At 42.6% G+C, this 26,105-nt stretch overlaps 1 protein-coding gene across 1 annotated transcript in view; it reads left to right on the top strand.

Annotated features, from left to right (window-relative positions):
* The window catches only part of LOC137369634 (transcriptional activator GLI3-like), a 471,074-nt gene that overhangs the window by 32,730 nt on the left and 412,239 nt on the right, over positions 1 to 26,105 (top strand). Inside the window, exon 2 of the mRNA XM_068030965.1 lies at positions 14,187 to 14,346. Coding sequence (XP_067887066.1) covers positions 14,226 to 14,346 — 121 coding nt within the window. The 5' untranslated portion in view covers positions 14,187 to 14,225. The remainder of the gene's footprint in view (positions 1 to 14,186; positions 14,347 to 26,105) is intronic.

Below are 26,105 nucleotides of genomic sequence, written 5' to 3'. Positions count from 1 at the left end.
CAAAGTTGTCACAGATTTTTTTATTCAGAAAGGTTGACTCCTTCTCTGAAAGACAAGTTACAATCAAATTGCTGAAGGCAGGCATAGACCAAATTAGTTAGTGCACATACAAACCAAGCATTTTGTTCATCACAGAAATGGTCACATTAGTAGTGTTGAGAAAAATGGATGTGGAGTTTGGTTGGTACAGTTTTTTTGGGGAAGTTATCTGTGACACTCAGTCGTAGGTTTGATTATACCATGGTAGTGTGGTTTCTGAAGAAGATGAAACTTGCAATCACTATGCAAGGACACAATACATGCCATAATCTTTCAATTTTATTTGTTCTATACTTTACAGTTATAGAGTACTGAAACAGGCCCTTCAGCCCACTGAGTCTGTGCCAACCATCAACCACCCATTTATACTAATCCTACAATAATCCTATATTCCCTACCACATCCCCTCCTACATTAATCCCATATTTCCCTACCACCTACCTACACTAGGGGCAATTTACAATGGCCAATTTACCTATCAACTTGCAAGTCTTTGGCAGTGGGAGGAAGCCGGAGCACTCGGGAGAAACCCACGCAGACACAGGGAGAACTTGCAAACTCCACACAGGCAGTACTCAGAACCAAACCTGGGTCGCTGGAGCTGTGAGGCTGCGGTGCTCGCCACTGTGCCGCCCCAGTTGTTCAGGTTATTACAGTATATGCTGGAGGTGAGCTGTGTGAAAAGACCCTCCAACACAAATTACTAAGCATGATCTTTGACTTTGGTTACTAGTGGATTTATTTCATGGAAACCTCACAGAACACCCAACAGCTAAGCTTTAGTGAAAAAGGCGAGAAGACTAAATGGTCACTCTTGTTGCCCTGCCAGTCTTTTAGCAGGAGTGTTTCTGTGTGGTTTGCAATCATGTCCCCTCTCCATTGTCCTTCTCAAGAACTGGTTGTAGATTAGGGCAGCCTTTTGGATTCCTTGCCCAGTCAAGAAAATCTAAGGTTTGAACTTTTGATCTGAAAAGTTCATCTAGAACACTTAATGTGCTTTTTCTAATGCCCTTTTAACGTAGACATTAACCCACTTACTTTAAACTAGTTAGGACTTGTGTAAAAACGGCACACACTGGTGTAGTACAACCACATTGTCATTGTTTATCAGGCAAAGTGGAGGATCATTCTGTGGCCATTTTATATCCCAACAAGCAAAGACTGCATCATAATGTACGTGCAAACCATTGATGCCTTGTACTAGTAATGCAAGGTGTGAGCAATTTGGTGTCTTTCAAATTATGAATGTTTTTTGTTCTGATAGAATTACAGATCTGTTCATAGAGAATGGACAAATGAGTTAGAATGGTTAATTCTTTCCTTCTGATCTGTGTCATTTTCTAAATTTGATTGAGTGTCTACGCAGAAGGCTCCCTCACACTGATCCCTTTTTTGTTCCCTCACCTACTCAGAACACTTGTAACTTATCAAACCAGTGAATGTACTTGATTCCTTCTGTTCCAAAACAGATGCAAATTCGTAATGAAATCTTAAGTGAAACGTTGCAGGGTGGCAGTCATGTGACTTTAAAAGGCTGCTGCAGGGAAGCAAAAGGGGCAGTGCCCTGTCGTTGCTCTGTTTGGATAATAGCGTATTCATTTGTATGCAGAGGTTGAACTGCATTCAAAGAATAAGTAAGATCATACCCAAAGCGGTATTCCTGCTATTGAGAGGGGGAGTTGATGGGTGACTTCACCTCTTGCTCTTTGTTATGGTGATGGAGACCTTTTCTGTTGAAACACAAAACAGCTTTAATGTTGCTGGAGTGGATGACACTGGCTAAGAGCGTAACCTTTCCCAATACACTTACTTGCTGTAGAAATGTCTGTTTACCGAGGTTGCTGAAGGCACTGCTTGATTACAGTTTGAATTAGAACAAGAGTGAAGTGAAGATTGCTTTTGGACTAGTGCTAGGCAAAAACTGCTCTAACTTTTCTTGTCATTGGGGTCTGAAGAGCTTTAATTTTTTATGGTACCTAATGATGCCCTATCTACAAGTCACTGCAAGATCAATATCTTGCTGCAGCTGTATAAAATCTGCAGTAAAAACTATGGTGAATCGCAAAATAAATTGTTTTCAAATAGTTCTTAACATCCCCCACCTCCCAAATTTTCTCAGGATACTGGCTAACATATAAATAAGAATATTTAAAAGACAGAATCAGAAAGGAAATATACCATCCTGATATTTAACACTACTTGCCTTCCTTCCCCAATTTTCTATTCTACTTTCCCATCCAGCATTCAGCTGTAGTTTACTACATCTAAAATAGTCCAAATGAACAATTGAAGAAATGGAGGCCCCAATTTTTATGGGGAGGCGGGGAGGGAACAGAGGGCAGGGAGGCAGTATTGTATAGAGGAAATCCTGGAAGAGCGGGTTTCCTTCAAGTCCTACTGAATTGAAAGGCATGATTTAGATAGTTTTTTTGTCTCCATTTCTCGGCTACAACCAGTCAAATTGTGATAAAAGCAAAATACTGCAGATGCTGGAAATCTGAAATAAAAACAAAGTGCTGGAAATACTCAGCAGATCTTGCAGCATCTGTGGAGAGAGAAGCAGAGTTTCAGGTCTGTGACCTTTCATCAGAACCAGTTCCAGAACTTTCTGTTTTCAGTCAAATTGAGAGGCTGTCGGATGGGTAGGTGTTTGGCACCATGCTACAGTTGGGAAGCAGAGAGGAGGGAGGGAGGGATTGGGAATGACAGGGGTAGCAGTGGGGAGGTGTGTAGAATATTGGAGGCTGGGTAGTTAGGGGGAAGAAGATTGGGGGCTGGTGGGTGGCAAGAAGATGATTAGAGGCTACGGAGTGGGGGACAGGTCAGAGAGGGTGATTTGCAAGGGTCAGGAAGGGTGGGGAGAAATTGGAAGGGTCGGGGTTGTGGGGTGGGGGGAGCGATCAGAGGCCGCAGTTGGGGAGTGCAGGGGAGGAAGGGATTGAAAAGATGGGAGATGAGCAGGGGAGATCGGAAAGGCTGGATTGGTGGGCAATTGTAGTTCTGGGGAGATTGGATGGGGGTGGTGGTGGTGAGGTGGGGATAGCACTCCTGCCCCATAAGCAGTGCTGGAAATGCACTTAGCTGTTGGACCCAGCAGTTCTCATCTCCTGGGAAACCCGGGTGGCCAGCATAAAATTTTAAACAGAGGTAAAATGGGAGGCATGCAGCCTCATCAAAATTTTTTAAAGAGTGACCTGCCTCTTGGGAGCAGGTTGGCTGCCTGCCCCGACCTGCCTTGGTTAAAACTGGAAGTGGGCAGGTTCACGTCAGGTTGAGCTTGGATTTGAGATTTTTAACATTTTAACATCCCACCAGGCTCGAACCAGTCTGTTTTTTGGGGTTAAAATTACCCCTCCCCCCACAGACTCCGGTCTACCATTGTAATTTCTACACAGGTCTTCAACGAGCAATCCTTGGAGTGTGGAATGGCCTAATTCTGTATACCATCACTAACTTGTTGGTCATTTTTAATTTAAAAGAACTGTTAGCAGCCCCAATAACCAATAAATTGTGCTTTAAATAGACATCAGCATTCTGTACTGGGGCATCATAACTTCAGATTTGCTGAGTTAATGTTCAATACAATTAAGAGAAAGTGAACTTATTCCCACCCATTCTAAATTTCATAGAAGTCAAAAGAATATTCACCCTCTTCCCTCACTCTTGTCTTACCATATTTTAAACCAACCCCTGTCTAGAAAGAACTTGTAGATGTCAATATATGTCACTAAGCCACAGTGCCACCAGACTGACCTGGAACAAATAATCTCTAATGAAATCTTCCACATCTCACTTTCAAGTAGTAGCAAGAGAAATGTGATTTCTTTGGGTAGCTGCACATGTGTTACTTCCTTAACCAAAAAGGACTAGTATTTTGGTGATACCAGTGTCAAAAGTAGTCTCTTTGCATTAATAGAACAGAGCAGAATCAGGTCTTTAAATCTACTGAAGCTTTCTGGAAATGCTGGATAGAACCATCATTGGATGAAGAGCGCTGGGGATGACATCTTAGGTCAAACCCATTTTCAGCATGAGTCAGGGAGAAGGGAAGCTGTGAACCTCTGCCTACCAGTTGTGTCTCTACTTCAGAACAAAAGAAATGAAATTCAAATTTATGCATTCTTAATACTGGATACTAATTCAAACAATGGAATAGGTGTATTTCTATATCATACCAGCAGATGTAAACAGGGTGCAATTATAGGAGTGGTAGCATACTGGTTATGTTACAGGAGTAGTAATCCAGAGATCTGGGCTAACACTCTGGAGATAAGAGTTCAAATCCCACCATAGAAGCTGGGGAGTTTGAATTCAATTAATAAACAAATCAGGAATAAAAAGCTAGTATCAGTAATGGTGACCATGTAACTACTGGATTGTTGTAAAAACCCACTTTTTGAGAAGGAAATATATTGTCCTTACCTGAGCTGTCCTATGTGCAACTCCAGACCCACAGCAACATAGTTCACTCTTAACTGTCCTTTGAAATGGCCGAACAAGGCATTCCTTTTTTAATTTGTTCATGCAATGTAGGCGTTGCTGGCAAGGCCAGCATTTATTGCCCATCCCTAATTGCACTTGAGAGGGTGGTGGTGAGCTGCCCTTTTGAATCGCTGCAGTCCATGTGGTATAGGTACACCAACAGTGCTGTGAGGAAGGGAGCTCCAGGAGTTTGACCCAGCAACAGTGAAGGAACGGCGATATAGTTCCAAGATAGGATGGTGTGTGACTTGGAGGGGAACTTGTGTTCCCATGCGCCTGCTGCCCTGGACCTTCTAGGTGGTAGAGGTTGCGGGTTTGGAAGGTGCTGTTGAATGAGCATTGGCGAGTTGCTGCAGTGCATCTTGTGGATGGTATATACAACAGCCACGGTGTGGTGGTGGTGGAGGGAATGAATGTTTATGGAGGCGGTTAGACTTAATTAAAGGCAGTTATGAATGGGCAATAACTATTGGGGTTGCCAATGACATCCACATCCTGTGAATGAAGAAAGAAAACCTGAACTGGGGAAAGCCCCATCCTTCGGTGGGAGTTAATCATAGAATCTTACAGCACAAACGGAAGCCATTCAGCCCATTGAGTCAATGCCAGCTCTTTGAACGAGCTAACCAATTAGTCCCATGACCTCGTTCTTTCCCCATTATCCTGTAAATGTTCCCTTTTCAAGTATACTTAATCTGCTGCTTATGCATACTATGAGTATACCTCAAACCAGAACTCTTGTTTCACTGGGTAAATGGTAAGTGTGGTACTAAACAGTTATTCCAGAAAATCCCAGGCTTAATTCCTGGTCTGTGTTGAGTTAATAGATATCAACTAAAAGGATAAGTTTGAGTCAAACACCACACCAGGCCTCCGTTCTTCTGTGATTGGGATGGGGAAATTCTGTCCAGGTTTCTACTCCACATTGTGAGCCAGTGCCCTACTGGATAATGCGTGAACATGCTGAGCAAGGGCAAGAGTTAGCTCAACTATTGTGCGTCACACCGTCATGTAGGCCGTGGACTGTCTGGACTTGGTCATAAAGTCATACGAGAGGCTTTCTGGAAATTGTGGAATACTTAGGGCTGGATTCCCAGCCCCCTGCTGGGGCTGAGATTGGAGGCAGGTGGGAGCTAAAAATAGCCCTGATGGCCGGCGTGCCAGTTTCCCAGCTCCATCCTGCCTCCAGACCATTTTTGCAGAGGTGGGATCTGTTGTGATAGTGTATTTGTTCGTATGTTAAATATAAGTATTTAAATGTGTTTATGCTAATCTGTATATCATCATAGGAAGTGATGAAATATCATATGATTCAGTTCTCCTACACAGTCTGTTAGCACGTGTAAGCTGAAGCAACAGCAAATCTCCATTAAAGCTCTGTGTTCTAAAGGTTTATGCCTGCCCTTCAGCTTCATTTGTATTAGTCTAGAGAGGGGTAATATATTATGATGGCAGTGGTCGTGAGTCAACAGCATTGATAAGCAGCTGAAAACAACAGTTCAAATCAGAAGCCCTACTGATGTGCTTCGACCAGATCACAGCTCTCACATCTGGAGAGCAATGGTGTGAGTATTGTTTGAAGGTGATTTGGGCACACTCCCGGTTTTGTTTTGAGCCGGCAAGAAAATTACTGGTAGTTTCAGCCGCGGAGATCAGTGCAGTGTCTTTTTCTGGTGCGGATTCCTTCCCGCCGTAGCCACGCTCATGGGCCATTAGCCAAAACTGATACCAGGGCCCCTTCTAACTACAAACTCACAATCCCGCGCTGCAGCAACACAGCTCAGGGTGTGACTCCTGCTCAGCTCTGCAGACATCACAGCTTGCTGCAACTTTTAAGGCAAGGTTTGCTCCTTGGGGAGAAAAGAATAGAAGGTTTTGGAAATGGCAGCCAGATTTCCAGGGATGGACTGGAAAGCACCTGATGTCCCAAGCAAATTCAAACTGTTCAAGCAAACTGTGCTTCCTAGACCATGAGGTTGTGGATGCAGAGAAACAGACGATAAAAGTCAGGACTGCCATCGGAAATGAAGCCTGCCCAGGATCAATACCTCTGGCCTATTTGATGGTGATCAGAAGGCTCCATCAAAGTTATGGACAACATTAGAAAATCAGTTTAGGATTAAAGTTAATTTCAGAGTACATCACCTGGAACTCATGCGATATGGACAGAAAGTCAATGAGAGCTTGGGCAACTTCATTAACGGATGCCAAGAGAAAGCGAAAGAATGCGACTTCTCTGATACTGAACTCTCGGAAGGACTTGTGGAGTTGGTTATCTCCTCCACTCTTATTGATTTATTCCAGAAAGACCTCCTGGAAAAGTTGAAGGGACAAGGTGTGGAAAGTATGCTACATGATGGATGTAGATACAAGTTGCGTTATTGCATCTTCGCACAATGCCATTAGACTCTGGATTGCCATTATTTGCTGAGATTATGTTTGGTTGACCAGTGAGAAACACATTATCAAGTTATCATCTCAGGAAGTCGTCCTTGATCACAGACAGGTTACATCAGAAACAAGATAAGACGAAAGGCTTGCTGGACATGCCTGTGGGTGCAAAATTACTGTCACTATACATTGGCCGGAAGGTGAGCATCCTTCAGCCGCAAGAACAGACACTGATCCCAGCAGAGGTGTCCAAGGTGTGCAAAGCACCACGTTTGTATGAGGTTACAGCACCAAATGGTGCAGTTCTGTAAAGGAATCAATCTCATCTTGGGACTCTCTGCTAGCCGTGCAAAAGGCGATCAACCAGCATCGCCCGTGTACGTTTTGACAACTGAGGACAATCCTCACAAACACAATCTTCAGGAAGAGAGGACGGACAGTTCAAGAACACACCCACATGTCATTGTGACAAAGTCTGGTAGTGCCAGCTGACAACTAGTACAGTTCCAAATGGCGACAACACCTTGAAGAGGAGTGTTCCAAATGTTCTTGTTACAGTTGAAAGTTTTATGTAAATAGTGTTATAGTTGTCAAATTTCTTGTATTTCATAAGGGTTGCTTGTTCATCTACATGTTTATGTTCTACCTTATGGAGTTGTTATTTAAGGGAAGGGGGAATGTTGTGATAATGTATTTGTTAGTATGTTAAATATCAGTTAAATCTATGTTTATGCTAATCTGTATGTCATCACAGGAAATGATGCAATATGATTCTGTTCTCCTGCACTGTCTGTTCGCATGTGTAAGCTGCAACAACAGTAAATCTCCATTAAAGTTCTGCGTTCTAAACCTTTATGTCTGCCCTTCAGCTTTGTTTATATTAGTTTAGAGGGAGATAATACAACAGGATTGGGGTCCACCAGGGCTATCTGCCCACAAGTAGGTGGCCGTTCAGGCTCATTAAGAGCCTACTTAAGGCCAATTAAAGGAAGCTGACTGGAATTTTCCAGTTGGTCTCCAGGTTTTCGCAGGTGGTGGGGGCCAATTTAGGTGCCTGGAGGTGGACACCTGATGGCAGGGTGGGCATGGAGTGGGGTGACAGGGTAGCACTTTAGGCAGCCCTAGAGGTCCTCTTTGCCTCCCTGGTGCATGAGCAGCCCAAGGCCATCCTGTAGAGCTGTTCCTTCCCCACAGTGGTGGCCTGGCTGCTGAATCCATTTTTTAATTAACGATTTTGAAAAGCTGGAGAGAGGGTGCCTCCATCTTGAAGCGCTTTCTCTAGTACTTGCCTTTTATTGCAGCTTGCTGCTTCTTTCAATCTGGAAAGCCTCTGACCCTCCAGCTTCGACAGCCCACCCAACATCCTTATTTGGACAGTGAACCTGCCCTCTGGCCATTAATTGGCCGTCCTGGGGAAAATCACAGGTGAATGACTGTTTGCTCTCTGGGTTGGGGGGTGGGGGGGAAACACTCCTGACCTCTTTGTTACTCCCGGAAGGAAAATCCAGCTCTTAGAGTTTGTGCCTTTGGATGAGGAAAAATATAAAAGAACAAATCTTGGTTTGAAGAAAAACCAATAAGAACCCCCATTCCCCACAGATTAACCACTTTGCAGCAATTTTCTGCATTCCACCTTCCCAACATCACACACCACAATTTATACTTAGAGCAGCTTTCTTTGGTTAAAAAGCATAAACAAGGCAGCTTAAATCCTTGCACTCAACTCCATCCCTGGCCTCGCCACTCCCTATATCTGTCACCTCCTTCAGCCTTACAACTCTCCCAGAACTCTGCCTTCCTCCAATTCTGGTCTGTTGTGCATCCCCCACTTCCTTCACACCCACAATCATTGGCATTTTTCCTGTAACTCCCCTTAAGCATCTCCACATCTCTTTCCTCCGATCAAGATGCCCCTCAAAAACCTACCTCTTTTACCAAGCCCCTGTCCTAATATCACCTTCTTTGGCTTGTTGTCAATTTTTGCCTGATTATGCTCCTGTAAAGTGCCTTAGAATGTTTTATTACATCAAAGCATCTGTGGTTATTGTAATAAGATTTTGTTCGTTTTTCCTTTTGTATATGAAACCGGGAACAATAGCATACTGGTTACTTTACTGGACTAGTAATCTGCAGGCCTGGACTAAGGATACGGAGACATGGGTTCAAATTCCACCACAACAACTGCGGAATTTAAATTCATTTATTTAAATAAAACTAGAATAAAACGCTAGTATCAGTAATGGTGACCACGAAACTACTGGATTATCGTAAAAACCTATCTGGTTCACTAATGCCCGTTGGGGAAGGAAATCTGTCGTCCTTACCTAGTGTGGCCTATATGTGACTCCAGACCGACAGCAATGTGGGTGATTCTTAACTGCCCTCTGAAATGGCCGAGCAAGCCACTACAATAAAGTATATTAAGAATAAAACTGTACGAACCATCCAGCATCCACCTAGGCATCAAATAAAGGCATACACAGCCCAGTCGACCTTGCAAAATCCTCCTCACTAACATCTGGGGACTTGTACCAAAACCTGGAGAGCTGTCCTACAGACTAGTCAAGCAACAGCCTGACATAGTTATACTCACAGAATCATACCTTTCAGCCAATGTCCCAAATTCTGACATCACCATCCCTGGGTATGTCCTGTCCCACCAACAGGACAGACTCACTAGAGGCCATAGCACAGTGGTATACTGTTGGGGAGGGAGTAGCCCCGGGAGTCTGCACCATTGACTGTGGACCCCATGAAGTTTCATGGCATCGAGTCAATCATGGGCAAGGAAAGCTCCTGCTGATTACCGCCTTCTGCCCTCCTTCAGCTGATGAATCTGTAATCCTCCATGTTGAACACCATTGGAATGAAATACCGAGGGCAGCCAGGGCACAGTGTGTTGGGGACCGAATTGGCTGAGTCCTGAAGGACATTTCTGCAGACTGAGGCTGCAACAGGTGGTAAGAGAATCAACATGAGGGAAAATACTACTCGACCTTGTCCTCGCCAACCTACCTGTTGCAGATGCATCTGTTGTGACAGCATTTATAGGAGTCACCACTGCACAGCCCTTTGGAGACAAAGCCCCGTCTTCACGCTGAGGACACCCTCCATTGTGCTGTGTGGCACTACCACTGTTCTAAAAGGGACAGGTTCATAACATATTTAGTAGTTCAAAACTGGGCATCCATGAGGCACTATAGGCCATCACCAGTAGCAGAATTGTACTCCACCTCAATCTGTAACCTCATGACCTGGTATATCTCTCACTCTATAATTAGCATCAAGCCAGGGGACCAGCCCTGATTCAGTGAGGGGTGTAGATCAGCATACCAATAGCAGTATCAGGTGCACCTAAAAATGGAGTGCCAATCTCATGAGGCTACAACACTGGACTACATGTGTGCTAAATAACAGAAGTAGCATGCTATAGACAAAGCTAAGTGATCCCACAACTGGTGGACCAGCCCAAAGTTCTGCAGTCCTGCCATATCCTGTCTTGCATGGTGATGGACAAACAATTAACTGGAGAAGGAGGCTCCATAAACATCCCCAGCCTCACTGATGGTGGGATCCAGCACATGAGTGCAAAAAACAAGGCTGAAGCCTTTGCAAAAGAGCTGACTTCCAGAGGTGAGGTGTGAGAAATATGCCCTTGCCATCAAGACAGCATCTGACTGAGTGTGGTATCAAGGAGCCTTAGTAAAATTAAAGTCAGTGGGAACTGGGAAAACGCTTCACTGCCTGGAGTTATGTCAAGCACAAAGGAAGATGGTTGTGGTTTATGGATGCCAATCATCTCGGTCCCCAGGATATCACTGCAGGAGTTCCTCAGGGTAGTGTTCTAGGCCAAACCATCTTCAGTCGCTTCATTAATGACTTTCCCTCCATCACAAGATCAGAAACGTTGATGGTTCAGTTCCATTTGCAACTCCTTAGATAATGAAGCAATCACCACCCACATACAGCAAGACCTGGACAACATTCAGGCTTGGGCTGATAAGTGGCAAGTAACATTTGCACCACACAAGCATCAGGCAATGATCATGTCCAACAAGAGAGAGTCCGCCCACCTCCTCTTGCCATTCAACAGCATTACCATTGTCAAATACCCACCATCAATATCCTGGTGGTGGTGGGGGGGTGTGGTCACCATTAACCAGAAGCCTAACTGGACCACCCACATAAATACTGTGGCTACCAGAGCAGGTCAGAGGCTGTGTATTCTGTGGTGAGTGACTCACCCTTCTGACTTCTGAAAGCCTTTCTACTATCTATAAGACACAAGTTAGGAATGTGATGGAATACTGTCCACTTGCCTGGATGAGTGATGCTCCAACAACACTCAAGATGTTCGGCACCATCCAGGACAAAGCAGCCCACTTGATTGACATTCCATCTGCTACCTTAAACATTCACTCCCTCCACCACCAGCGCAACATGGCAACAGTGCGTACCATCTCCAAGGTGCACTGCAGCAACTCACCAAGTCTTCTTTGATAGCACCTGCCAAACCTGTGATCTCTACCACTAAGAAGGAAAGGGCAATAGGCCCATGGGAACACCACTGCCTCCAACATCCCCACCAAGTCACACACTATCTTGTCTTGGGAATATATCATTTCTTTATTGTCACTGGGTCAAAATCCTGGAACTCTCTACCTAACAGGTCAGTATGAGTATCTTCACCACATGGACTGAGGAGGTTCAAGAAGGTGGCACACCAGCACCTTATAAAGGGCAGTTTGGGATGGGCAATAAATACTAGCCTTGCCAGTGATGCTGACATCCCATGAATGGATAAAATACATACATAAATGATTTGTGCTTTGCTGTTTCTGTTGCATTGCTTTCCTTGACTTCATCTGTACTTCAGTTGTATTTCAATTAGACACTATTCTGCTTCAGTTTAGTTTCTTTTTGTTTGAATGAGGCTTTTAAATGAATATTGCAAAGCTTTGCCATTCTTAATTATCGCATTTGCAAAGATTATCGCTAGTTCCCTGTGTGTATAGAAGAAAAGTTGTTTAAGGCAGTGGTTAAAGGCACAAAGCAAGCCTTAATATTGAGATTAGGTAAATGGCAAAATGCAAAATCCTCTAACGTGGTTGAAAGTGCTGCCTGACACCATCAGATTGTCACTGCTGCTTGACTTTAAGTAACTAATCTAGCTAATCTGGCATTTATAAGATGGAGCGAGCTTCATTTTAAAAGAATAATGAAAGATTGTGTTAAGTTTTAGCTTATTAAAGGAAATTTGAGCTGCTGCAAACATTTTGGAAAGCAAAATGCTCTTGCAAATAAGGTATTTGGGGAAAGTGCTGCTTTATTTCTTATCATTTATGTATTCTAAATTCGTTAAGTTTTTCCTGAATGAACACCTTGCTGAATTAATTGCCTTCTGAAAAATGGTAAATGCAATTTTTAAATTGATTTTCATCTTTGCAATTACCACATCAGTTTTTACAAACTAAATATCAATTTTTTTTGCAACATGAAATTAATATGTTGTCAGTACACCCAGGATCACTGCATAGGTACACAGCAATAGCAGGGCAAAGCTCTAATGGAACAAGATTTGCAAAGGTACAAGACTTCACTTTGTTGAATATATTAATCGGTAAATTGCAGATCTTGTTCTTTTTATAAATCTCGATTTGAATTTATTTGTTGCACTGGTCAGTCGAATTCTGAAATCCCCATGATATTTTATCAGTCAGTTCAATTGGACTGATAAACAGCCCTTTATGCTTGAGCACAGAGTCTAATTTCCTGCTCGTTTCTCTCACCTCCTCTTCTGTTTCTCTTCTCTTTTATAGTTTATACTGTTCACATTTGATTGTATCCCCAAAGACTATTTTAAACAGAGCAGATCAAAGATGTACAGCTGAACACCACAAATACTCAGGCTTATTTCTTAAAAATTAAACATGTTATGTTTGCTTGCACAGTGATCAGAGTGTTCTTTATGCTGATAACAATCAGTGTGAACTTTCTTGCTGCTGATGTAATGATGATGAATGCTGTGACACTGCTGTTTTGGACAGCTCTTCCCAGAGGAGGTGAAGCAGTTGCTAATGAAATGAATAAAAGTAAGACTGCATGAGGAAAAATGGGGGATAGCAAAAGAGAAACAAAGTGAGGATGAAGTCATGGTAGAAAACAAAAATATAACAGCAGTTAAAGAACAAGGAAGAAATCCCGGAGGAAATGAGACATTATAGTGAGATTGCAAGTTAAGAAAGGCAGAGAAAGTTTATCAATTAGATTTGATAAATGGAGGGAAAAAGCACACAGAAAAGGCATTGGACAAAGAAATAAAGCACAGCTCACATTATAGTTTTCTTCAGATCTTCACTGTAACTGATAGGCACATTATAAAATCACAGGGTTATTTTGCAAGGGTTTATATTGGGCAGCAATGGTGCATTCCTTCAGTTTGCTCACCCCTCCACTTTCAAAAACTGTGCAGTGACCGTTTGGGAGGCCTACTGCAATTGCAGACTTTTATATTGCTGCATAAGTCATTATGATCAGGTTTAGTGACTTGTTTTATGCATGGTTTTTGATGAAATGCATTTGACTTCAATAAGATTTAGATTTCTGCCAGTTTCTGCAAATTTGCCAAATGTCTGCAATGTTTTGGCTGTTGGGTATGTTTAATGTTTCTTGTCTTTGGCAAAAATCCATAACTGTGCTTTAAACTGAAAGACACACCTGTGTTCTGATTGGTATTCGGATTATGTTAAAAATAAGGTCTGTGATACAAGCTTTTAAACTTTTCACAAATACAAAAGGCATGGCTTGGCTGACTGTGTCTAGACTGTGAAATGTTAGAAAGGTGCTTTTGCTGCTGTTTTACCTGTGAGAGTTGATGTATATTGACAAGTTTAAATTGCAATTTGCCTCAGTAATAACTGAAAAATAGGACTTTATTTCGGTGCTTGGTGGTGGGATTCAAATGTTTTAAATTGAAACCATGGGGCAGATTTTCAGGAAAGTTGTAGCTGTGCTGTCACTTATTCCTGCATTTTTGATGACTGGTATTTGAGAAATTTCTCCCTAAGTGTTAGATTGTAAGAGTAATAGAAAAGTTTGCTTAAAATAAATGTAACAGGTTCTTTAACATATTACTGTAGCTTACTACAGACTTGTGATGTCTTGTATAATGTGAAGATGTGGATTTTTATTTAAAATATTGTTCCATTATGGAATCCTAATGAGTGTTTGTTTTTTTTTTTAAAAAGATTTCTGTCCCTTTCTTTTTCTTATAGTTGTGCTGGTGTTAAGAGCTGAGGTAATGAAAAATCACCATGGATGCCCAGTCACACAGTACTACTGCAGCTGAAAAGAAAAAAGAAAATTCCATTGTAAAGGGATCTTCTCGCACAGATGTCAGTGAAAAAGCCATAGCCTCTAGTACAACGTCCAATGGTAAGTAGTGTACAGGGATTTGCTAACAGTGAGAACAGCAATTATTTTTTTGTGTTCACTGCATTCCTCATGAATGGATCAGCTGCACCTGGATTTTTGTTTGTTTTGGGAAAGTGTTGCTGGTGGGCGGAGGAAGAAGAATTTGGAATTAAAGTAATCCCTGTTGTAAGCCCAATGCAGAGCAATTTTTCTTTCATGCTGCTGGGTTCTGTTCCAGTTAAAGCTGCTCTTAGTAATTTGATGAGATTTACCATAATAGTTTTCCTTCTTTAGTGGCCTGTGCAATTGCCGCATGAAGAGTTGTTGCCAGTTGCACATATGTGCAAATTGATTTTTCTTCCTCCTTTAAATATGCTCTGGAGTGTTATGCCTATGTTAAGCTGTCATTTTTGAGTATGTGGTTCTTGGTCTAGCCTTTCGTGTATAGTTTCTGGTTTGTGCATGGGGAGAATAGGTGTGGGGAACACAGACAATGGTAAGCAGCCAAAATTGGGGCCTAACTGATTGGACCCCTGATTTGCTGAGTCCTGTAGCCCACTAATAAAATGTTAAATCCAGACTGAGGCACAAAAGCAACAAGTATGCTGTACACACAACTGGGAACCATCTTACCAATACTGAGAGGAAGGAAATTATAATTTGGGTGCAGGGATGAGGGACATCAGTTATGTGGAGAGACAAGGAAAGCTGGATTGTTGTTCTTAGAGCAGGGAAGGTTAAGGGCCATTTACACTTGTGTGGTTTTGATAGAGTAAATAAGGACAAAGTATTTCCAATGGTGAAAAGGTTGATAACCAGAGGACACAGATTTAAGATAATTGGCAAAAGAACCAGAGGGGAGATGAGGATTTTTTTTTATGCAGCGAACTATGATGATCTGGAATGCACTGCCTGAAAGGATTGTGGAAGCAGACTCAGTAGTGACTTTCATAAGGGTTTTGGATATATACTTGAAGGGGGAAAATTTGCATGGCTAAGGAGAAAGAGTGGGACTAATTGTATAACTTTCTAAGAGCTGGCATAGGCACAGTGGGCTGAATGGTCTCTTTCTGTGGTATAAGATTCCATGTGAATATTCCTCATTTTCCATTCTGCCCTGCTCCCTTCTGCTCTGGTGTCCTCTGCTCTGAACCTGCGGAATATCGCCATGTGCGTAAACATATTTGTGTGCCCAGTTATGGATGATCTTCAACTATTCGAGGACAACTGACCCCTTATCATTTGTGAAGGTTTTTTTAAAGATATGATGTAATTTGATGATGTTTGAATAGAGCTCTGAACCTTAAAATGAGTTCTGCAAAAACAGTGAATCTGAGAGATGGCTTTGTAACTGTATAAATTATTGAGTACAGTAAGTTAAGGAAAGCTGCATCAATGTCAAGGATGTGGCCATTTCCTTTAATGTCCTTGTTATGTTCCAAAGGCAGGTGGACATTCCTGGTTTTCTTTTAATTGTGAAAAAGCTGATATTGCACTTCTGAAGAATTTGAAGTCTGCCAAGAAGAACTGAAGCTGTTAACGTTTTCGCCCGTGTCCTTTTCCCCCAGACTGCCCCATCCCTGAAATGTTGTGACGGCGATGAATCCTTGCTTCTCCTCACACCCCTTCCTTCCCCTTTAATTAGCATCTTTCATTTTGTGGAGTCTGGCAAGAGGGAACAACAAAAAAACTCATCATAGGGTAGCAATAAAAAAGAAGCAGTGGGGCTCTTGCAAGGAACACTTCCTGTTGCAGTAGTAGCTCGTACTTTCCAGCCAGTGCTGCTGTAAAAGGAGTGTGAAAACTTTTTACCCATTTATGGCCTCATGGTCAGAATGAAGTAATACGTTACTCACGTTGTGTGGGTCAAAGTTGAAAAGAGGCAATGAGTAATATGGAGAGCTTAGTTTGCATTTAACATTCTGAAAGGGGAGGGTGGGGGTGGGGGGGTTGGTGGTGGTGGTGGGGGTTCTCACATTATGATACAAGGCAGTCAGGAATGCCATGAAACCCAATCCACAGTGATTGATAAGGATCTCTGACTCCCCTGGGACAGGGCAGATTTTAACCCTATTATGAACATCTTTCTTGCAACCCTGCTGCTCTCCCCTCCCCCAACCCATTCACCTACCAATATGAAAAGGAAACATTCCAGGATTTGGAAAAATTTAACTTGTATTGGTTACGAGGACAAACTGTTTTTGAGTTGGAAATGAATATCATTAGGAGTTTGTTCTCAGTTACACTCTGGTTTCACAAAACCTCTGGATTTTTTTTTTAAAAAGCTTAAAATAATACTGTATTTTTTAAAACAAAATTTATTTTTCCGACTCAGTCACCTAAGTGGACTTCACAAGCTTTAAATGTTCATCATTTAACCTCATCTAAAATGCCTGATTCAGAGAGTTGTGTTGTTGTGTAGTAAAGGCTGGGGATTTTCTCTAACTTTTTTTTTGGCTAGGTTAGCTCATGTTTTTTTTAAGCTAAAGTTGAGTCCCATCCCAATTATTAAATCTTAGGAGACCATTCCTGTATCTTTCTATAAATGGTAGCTTCATTCCAAGTTCTTTCATCTCTTTTCCACCTCTCCTGGTTTGACAGTTGAAAAGGTCTGACTGTGCCACACAATGGTTTGATTGGTTTCTCTGGGGGATGCTTTTCCCTGCTTCATCATTCGCCAGGCAGGTGGACCAGAAAGTCTTCTGATTCTTTTGTTGTTTCTCAAAGTCTGGGGTCTTTGAGAGAATAAATCCACCGTCATGGGATAATTTGCTAAAGGAGACCGGAGGAGGTGAGAGAAAAGCCTCTCCACTTGGGTGCAGAATTAATGAAATACTGACGTTCCAGTCCTTGCAAATGAAAATCTCTGGGAATGCAATGGGTGGAGACGGCTCTCGTCTTTTTTTTCAAAGACTGTGCTCTTAGCTTCAGAATTATGAAGCTTAAACTAACGCAAAGTTTGCAAAATAATGCAAAATGAAAAACACAGATCTTTAACCCCGTGTGTAATTTTGAGTTATTTAAAATGTATGGGGAGGGGGCATATGTTCAAAGGAAAGGTCATGCAGAAAAGATCAATGCTCATATATACTCCTTAAGCTTTTAGATTACCCACTAACAGCAAGTAGTAGGAATTCCATGTGACAGAAGTAAGCTTAAGTTAACACAGGATAAAAAGTAAATTACAGATAGGCTGTCCTCAGCCATCTTTGTGGCTACAGATAAGGTTTCATTTCAGAACGGACAGACGACTTTTCCACTTACAGACCCATTCTGCTGCACCTGTGATAACAACTTCTGGATTCTAATTGAAATTGGTTTGAAAATGGATTTTTAGTTTTCTGTGTCTGTGAAAATATTGAATGGAGTCGAGCTGCCAGTATGTATCCCAGACTGTGGAAATGTGGCAGGAAACTGGAATCATCTTTCAAGCCTGTATCAATGATACGACAGTTTTGTGATCTGTCATATTAATGAAATCATTGATCACTTGATGGAGTGGGTAATAAACTGCTTTCTGAGAGTACTGTTCAGAAAGGCTGATCAAAGTCTGTGGAGATGAAAAAGTATAAAGCTCGAAATTGTCGAGCCACCTACATTAATAGGTGGATGGCAGCTTTTGTTGTATGGGTTTTCAAACAACACATATCTATTGATTTTTGAATTTGGCTTCAAATATACTGTTGAGAGCACATTAATCAAATTGTGGATGTTAACCTGGGCATTTTAACTTCTGAGCATTTGAACGAGTGCCGCTTCATATTTCTTTCTGTGTCTCTGTCATCCTTCTTCAATGCAAGAGGGGAAAAATTTCCTAGATTTTTTTTCATTTATTTTTCTGTAGCTCTGTCCCCTCTTGCTGACTCTGCACCCTTTCATTTCCAGGCTCCTCTCAGCTCACTGATACACATGCATGCATGTGTTATTGCTACTGCATGCATTCTGCCGTTCCCCATTGCTGTGGCTGGGTTGCTAGCACTTCATTTTTAAGACTTTATTATCACTACTAAATCCACTAACTTAAAAACCAATATTTAACTTTGTATTATTCTTAAATGTAAATATATTTTATGTTTTTTTTTCCAAGCCAGTCATTATGGGGTACTTTCCTAAAACTGTTCAAAGGTACGCTGGTGATAATTCAGTCAGTAAATGCACAGTGAGTTATTTTGATCTGTACTCTGGTTCAATCCCTGAATTAACAGTTCTCAGTCAGGGATGCCTCTTTAATGCCGCTGGGCTAGGGATAGAATTCCAGCCAGGATTCCTGCTGCTGATAAAGATTAGCAAGGGCAAATGAGGGTCCATTACAGTCGGAGACAGGAGAATTTATACTGGAGAATAGGGAAATGGCAGAGAAACTAAACAATTACTTTGTGTCTGTCATGGAGGAAGATACGGAAATTCTCCCAGAAATACTGGGGAACTAAGGGATTTGTGAAAATGAGGAACTGAAAGAAATTAGTATTAATATAGAGGTATTACTCGAAAAATTAACTGATTGAAGGTTGATAAATCCCCAGGACCAGATGAACTACACCCCTGAGTGTTGAAGGAGGTGGCTATAGAGATATTGGATGCATTGGTGGTTATCTTTCAAAATTCTATAGATTCTGGAAAGGTTCCTATAGCCTGGAAAGTAGCAAATGTAACCCCACTGTTTAAGAAGGGAGGGAAAGAGAATGCGGGAAACTACAGACCTGTTAGTTTGATGTCAGTAGTAGGGAAAATGTTAGAATCTATTATAAAGGACGTGATAACTAGACACTTGGAAAATAATGATATGATTGGGAAGAGTCAATGTGAATTTATGAAAGGGAAATCATGTTTGACAAACCTGTTGGAGTTTTTTGAGGATATTACTTGTAGCGTAGATAAAGGAGAACCAGTGGATGTGGTGTATTTGGATTTCCAGAAGGCTTTTGATAAGGTCCCACACAGGAGGTTAGTAAACACAATTAGAGCACATGGCATTGGGGGTGATATACTGGCATGGATTGAGAATTGGTTAACAGACAGAAAACAGAGAGTAGGAATAAATGGGTCATTCTCAGGATGGCAGGCTGTTACTTGTTGGGTACTGCAAGGATCAATGCATGGCCACAGCTGTTCACAATCTATATAAATGATTTGGATATGGGGACCAATTGTAATATTTTCAGTATTGCCAATGGCACAAAACTAAGTGGGAATGTAAATTGTGAGGAGGCTTCAAGGGGACTTGGACAAGCTAAGTGAGTGGGCAAGAACATGGCAGATGGAATATAATATAAGTGTGAAGTTATCCACTTTGGTAGAAAAATCATTTCTTAAGTGGTGAAATGTTGGGAAGTGTTGATGTCTAAAGGGACCTGGATGTCCTTGTTCATGAGTCACGAAAAGCTCGCATGTAGGTGCAGCAAACAATTAGGAAGGCAAATGGTATGTTGAGCTTCATCGCAAGGGGTTTTGAGTACAGGAGTAAAGAAGTCTTGCTGCAATTGTATAGAGCCTTAGTGAGACCGCACCTGGAATATTGTTTACAGTGTTGGTGTTCTTGTCTAAGGAAGGATATACTTGCCTTAGAGGGAGTGCAACAGAGATTCACCAGACTAATCCCTGGGATGGTGGGATTGTCTTATGAGGAGAGATTGAGGAAACTGGGCCTGTATTCTCTAGAGTTTCGAAGAATGAGAGTGATCTCATTGAAACTTAGAAAATACTTATAGGGCGTGACAGGGCAAATGTAGATAGGTTGTTTCCCTTGGCTGGTGAGTCTAGTACCGGGGACATAGTCTCAAAATAAGGGGCAGGCCCTTTAAGACTGAAATGAGGAGAAATTCCTTTACTCAGAGGTGGCGAATCTTTGGAATTATCAGTTATTGAGCATGTTCAAGACAGAAATCAATAGATTTCTGGATACTAATGAGATCAAGGGATATGGGGATAGTGTGGGAAAGTGGTGTTGAGGTAGATGATCAGCCATGATCTAATTGAATGGTGGAGCAGGCTCGACAGGCTCAATGGCCTACTCCTGTTCCTAAGTTCCTATCACTACTTGTTGGAAGTAAACATGTATGGATATCATACAGGCTCAGGATTTGGATCATCTGATGTCACTTGTCTCACAGCCAGCCAAAACTGTGCTTACATTCACACACAAAAGATGCTGAAGTGAAGTACTGGAGGACTGTTGATAACTACAGTACTGTAGGTTTAATTCAGCAAAGCTATAGGCTTTGACATAGGCTGGGAATTTCTGGGCCCTTAGGGGACGGGCTGGGAGGCGGGAAGGCGTGGTGAGAGTTGCCCAATGTCTTTCCGCTGCTCTGCCATTTTGCCAGTGGTGGGCAAGTTGGCAGATTGGCTGCCCACTGGGAATTAATTGAGCCCATTTTGCCCTCGTTGAGAGGGCCCGCTGCTGCGTTGGAAGACTGTCAGGTGAAACCTAGTGAGCTCTGTTGAGGGGGCCTTCTTTAAGTGCACTCCATGGCCCATGGAGGGGTCCCCGGAGGCAATGCCTGCCCTCACAGCAATGGTACCGCTGCACTTCACAACCCACACACCCCCTCAACTTGCCCACCACCCCAATCACCAGGGTCTGCCTGCCTGGTCTTACCAGTCTTCAAGGGCACCCAACCTTTGAACCATTCTCTCCCTGCAGCTGTACCCTCAGTAACACTGAAGTGGGGTTCCCTCCCATTTTCTGCCCCAATGGCTGGACTTCTGCCCTCTCCACATAATCCAGCCCATAATGTTTTCTGACCAGATGGGAATGCAGGTCAGAGATTGGTTTTCAACCTTGTGGCAGTGATTCTCCAAAATTCACTTGACTGGAGTGATGCTCCATGAGGTTGCCTAATTTTGCTTTATGTGATGTTTAGTTTATGTAATGATTGAAATGAAGAAGAATTTTACAACTTTATTTCTATAAAACATTCTTGAAAGTATACAAGCACACAAACGTGTCAAACAAAGCACTGTGTAGCATCGTGAATACAGAGCATATTACAGTAAAATGTAAAATCTGTGGACCACGTGAGATAAATTGGTGGCTGTTACACTGAAATTATGCTGCATCATAAATCTATCATCCATTATCACCTGTTTGCTCATTGTTCATTGAACTGTAGCCAGAATTACATCATATTTCATTTTCCCCTCTTTATTTAGAGTTCCAGCTAGCATCTCCCTGCTGTGACATTCACTCCTCCTCCTCAAAAAGTAGTATGGAGACTGTTTATTGCTTGTTATGTTTCATTTTGTGATTTGCGAATAGGAAATGTATCTCTCTGACATAGGAAGGTGAGAAGATCTCGCTGGTCTTCGTCTCAACCCACCTCCCTCTTGTCTGGCCAGCAGTTGCCACGAATATCCCAGGAAGGGCAAGCTAGATTTGGAATATTGTGACTGTGGTCCCAGGGCATCCTAACATGGATAATTCTGGACTAATTAAAATATGTGTTCTGCATTTACATTTAAAGCCTGTACATACACATTTGCTTTGCTGTGCAATGCAGGTTGCTTTTCACAAGATAGTGTTCCAACAAAAAGATTTTTACTATAACTAGTTGGGGGTGGGGGGAGGGTGCTTTATTTATATGTGGTCTGGCTGTGTTAAAGATTTAAGTGTCTGCTTGGCTTAGTTAATGGTATCCTCAACCTTGAGCCATAGTTCTGGATTCAAGCTGACAGCACATAATCAGACTGCTGTACTGAGGGAGTGCCATCTTCTGCATAGGACATGGAACCAAGATTCTGTCTGTGAGCAGAGGCAGATGTTAAAGACCCCATGTTGCTAATTGTAGAAAAGGTGTGCTGGTCAATATTAATCCCTCAATCAACACCACGCCAAAAAAATATTGTCTGGTTAATAATCTGCTGTTTGTGAAACATTGCAATGTTGTTGCATTTGCTGAGATAATCACTTCAAAATTAGTCCACTGATTGCAAAGTGTCTTGAGGTACCCTGAGGAGATGTACAAGGCACTATAGAAACACAAATTCTTTCTTTCTTTATGAATGTACTGTCCCAGTGAAGATTGCAGTTGCCTCAGTAATTCCTGGTCACTAGCAATCCAGTTGCTTTTCATGTAGGTATTTAAATACTCATTGATCTCCATTGTTAACCCGATGAAAGAGAGTTGAACTACATGTACCCATCCAGCGGACTTCACTAATTGTGCATGAAAGAATGAGAGGTGATCTAACTGAAACGTGTAAGATTCTGAGGGGACTTGAGAGGGTAGATGCTGAGAGGCTGTTTCCCCTGGCTGGAGACTGTAGAATGAGGGGGGCATCATTTCAGTACAAGAGAGTGGCCATTTAGGAATGAGATGAGGAGAAATTTCTTCACCCAGAAGGTTGTGAATCTTAGGAATTCTCAACCCCAGAGGACCGTGGATGCTCAGTCGTTGAGCATATTCAAAGGTTATATCAATAGATTTTTGGACTGCGCGGGTATCAAGGGATATGGGATTGGGCATGAAAGTAGAGTTGAATGATGGAGCAAGCTTGAGGGGTATATGGCATGCTCCTGCTCCTATTTCTTATTGTGTCAGTTGTAAATGACTCTGCTTCCAGATGGTGTGTACTTTGTGCTTTTCTCTGGCATTTTATTTGCAAGCACTTGTTTTTGAAAAACAATACCACTGAAGCATTGCTGGAGTGCTGTCTTTCTGACCGTTTTGGAGGTTATGTGGCGGCCATCACACTTACATTCCGCTCTTAGTGAAGTGAATGACCAATTTTAACTGGTCATATCTCTTGCTCAGACCACATGGGATAAAATTTCAGCAATTGAGTTGATAGTCACCTTCCTCTCCTTTAATCAGATAGTCCCATGACGTCCCTGCCTTTGGCTGGTAATTCTGCACATTCAGCATGGCAGAAATGAAAGTCAGAAACTGGATTGTTTATTTCCACTGATATTGGCTGGAAGTAGCCGCAGTATGAACTGCAATTCTTGGCAATTAAAACTGCTTCTGTACTGTGTTTAGTGGCTGCGAGGGTTGCTGGTTCCCTAAATATGCTGTCTCTAAGCTGGTGATAACCCAAGTAAAATTGTTTGATATGCTAAAGCTGGCTGTTGGGAAGCCCTGTGTTTTTTTACTGGCTTTAGTGAGTATAGCTAGTTTATTCTGGGGTTGCGACTGGTTGTGGGAGACCCACAAATCAGGATGGATGGTCTCTCACACCCAACCAATCTGAAAAGTATGAAGATGCTTCTACTTTTGATCAAGGTTAATTTTCAAAACATTTTTTAACTGGGTTTTAATTTTTTATTGCACGAATTATAAAGCTTGGTATTGAGCTGCTGAGAGATGCTTTTTTATACCAGAGAGCACTTCAGATAGAATTGGTAATCTTTGGTATCTTTGAGCTCAGTGTTAGGGCAGGTGGTGAGAAAAAGGAAAAAGGAACCATGCAAATCTCAAATAAAAGACAAGAACTTGCATTTATACAGTACCTTATGTTAGGGGAGACCATAGCATAGTTGTAATGTCATTGGACTAGTAATCCAGAGACTCAGGCTAATACTCTGCATACACGCGTTGAAATCTCACCACGGCAGCTGGTGGAATTTAGATTCAATTAATTAATAAATTCAATTCATGAAAATTTGGAATTGAAAGCTAGGCAGCAATTAAAATATTATACCTTCCTGACCTGTCTGGCCTTCATGTGACTCCAGACCCACAGCAATGTGGTTGACTCTTAACTGCACTCTGAAATGGCTTAGCAAGCCATTCAGTTGTACAAAACCGCTACACAAATGTTGGGGAAAAAGGCACCAGGAACGAAGTCCTCCTTACTACCATCTGGGGGCGTGTGCCAAAATTGGGAGAGCTGTGCCACTGACTAGTCAAGCAACAGGACGATATAGATGGGCTGGTAAGATGGGCTGAGCCGTGGCAAATGGAATTTAATCCTGAGAAGTGTGAGTTGATGCATTTTGGGAGGATTAACAAGGCGAGAGAATATACAATGGATGGTAGGACCCTAGTAAGTACAGAGGGTCAGAGGGACCTTGGTGTACTTGTCCATAGATCACTGAAGACAGCAGCATAGGTAGATAAGGTGGTTAGGAAGGCACATGGGATACTTGCCTTTATTAGCTGAGACATAGAATATAAGAGCAGGGAGGTTATGATTGAGCTGTATAAAATTCTAGTTAGGCCACAGCTGGAGTACTGTGTACAGTTCTGGTCAACGCACGAGAGGAAGAATGTGATTGCACTGGAGAGGGTGCAGAGGAGATTCACCAGGATGTTGCCTGGGCTGGAGCATTTCAGCTATGAAGAGAGACTGAAAAGGCTAGGGTTGTTTTCCTTAGAGCAGAGAAGGCTGAGGGGGGACCTGATTGAGGTATACAAAATTATGAGGGGGATAGATAGGAAGAAACTTTTTCCCTTAGCGGAGGAGTCAATAACCAGAGGGCATAGATTTAAGGTAAGTGGCAGGAGGTTTAGAGGGGATTTGAGGAAAAAGTTTTTCACCCAGAGGGTGGTTGGAATCTGGAACACACTGCCTGAAGGGGTGGTAGAGACAGGAACCCTCACAACATTTAAGAAGTATTTAGATGAGCACTTGAAACGCCATAGCTTACAAGGCTACGGGCTAAGTGCTGGAAAATGGGATTAGAATAGATAGGTGCTTGATGGCCGTCACAGACACAATGGGCCGAAGGGCCTGTTTCTGTGCTGTATAACTCTGACTCATACTCATGGAAACAACCTTACATCCAGTGTCCCAGACACCACCATCACCATGTTAAACAGCACTTGGAAGAAGCACTGAGGGTGGTGAGGGCACAGAATGAACTCTGGATGGGGGACTTCAATGTCCATCACCAAGAGTGACTCAGTAACACCTATGACCAAGCGGGCCGAGTCCTAAAGGACATATTTGCCAGATTTGCAGCAGATGAGGAAACAAACATGAGGGAACAAACATGAGGGAAAAGCCTACTAGACCTTGTCCTCACCAATTTACCTGTTGCAGATGCATCTGTCCATGGCAGTATTGGTAGGAGTGACCACCTTGCGAAAACAAAGTCCCATCTTCACACTGAGGATACCTTCCGTCGTGTTGTGTGGCATTACCGCCATGCTGAATGGGATAGATTCAGAACAGATCTGGCAGCTCAAAACTGGACATCCTTGAGGTGCTGGGGGCCATCATCAAGAGCAGAAATGTATTCAACCACAACTGTAACCTCATGGCCCTGCATATCCATCACTCCAGCATTACCATGAAGCCAGGGGCTCAACCCTGATTCAATGAGGAGTGAAGAGCAGCACCAGGCATACCTAAAAATGAGGTGTCAACCTGGTGAAGCTACAACACATGCCTGTTTAACAGCGGAAGCAGCATGCAATAGACAGAGCTAAGCAATCCCACATTCAACGAATCCGATCAAAGCTCTGCAGTCCTGCCACATGCAGTCATGAATGGTGGTGGATAATTAAGCAACTGATAGGAGGAGGAGGCTCCACAAACATCCCCATCCTCAATGATAGGCGGGCACAGCACATCAGTGCAAAAGAAAACGCTGAAGCATTCGCAACCATCTTCAGCCAGAACTGCCGAGTGGATGATCCATCTCGGCCTCCTCCTGTGGTCCCCAGCATCACAGATGCCAGTCTTTAGCCAATTCAATTCACTCCACGTGATATCAAGAATTGGCTAAAGGCACTGGATACTGCAAGGGCTATGGGTCCTAACAACATCCCGCTTGTACTACTGACTTGTGCTATAGAACTAGCCGTGCCACTTGCCAAGCTGTTCCAGTACAGCTA

This window comes from Heterodontus francisci, chromosome 5 (genome assembly GCF_036365525.1).
Source record: "Heterodontus francisci isolate sHetFra1 chromosome 5, sHetFra1.hap1, whole genome shotgun sequence".
NCBI classification, from domain to species: Eukaryota; Metazoa; Chordata; class Chondrichthyes; order Heterodontiformes; family Heterodontidae; genus Heterodontus; species Heterodontus francisci.
The sequence above is the reverse complement of the archived record's forward strand: the minus strand, read 5'-3'. Positions and strand labels throughout refer to the sequence as shown.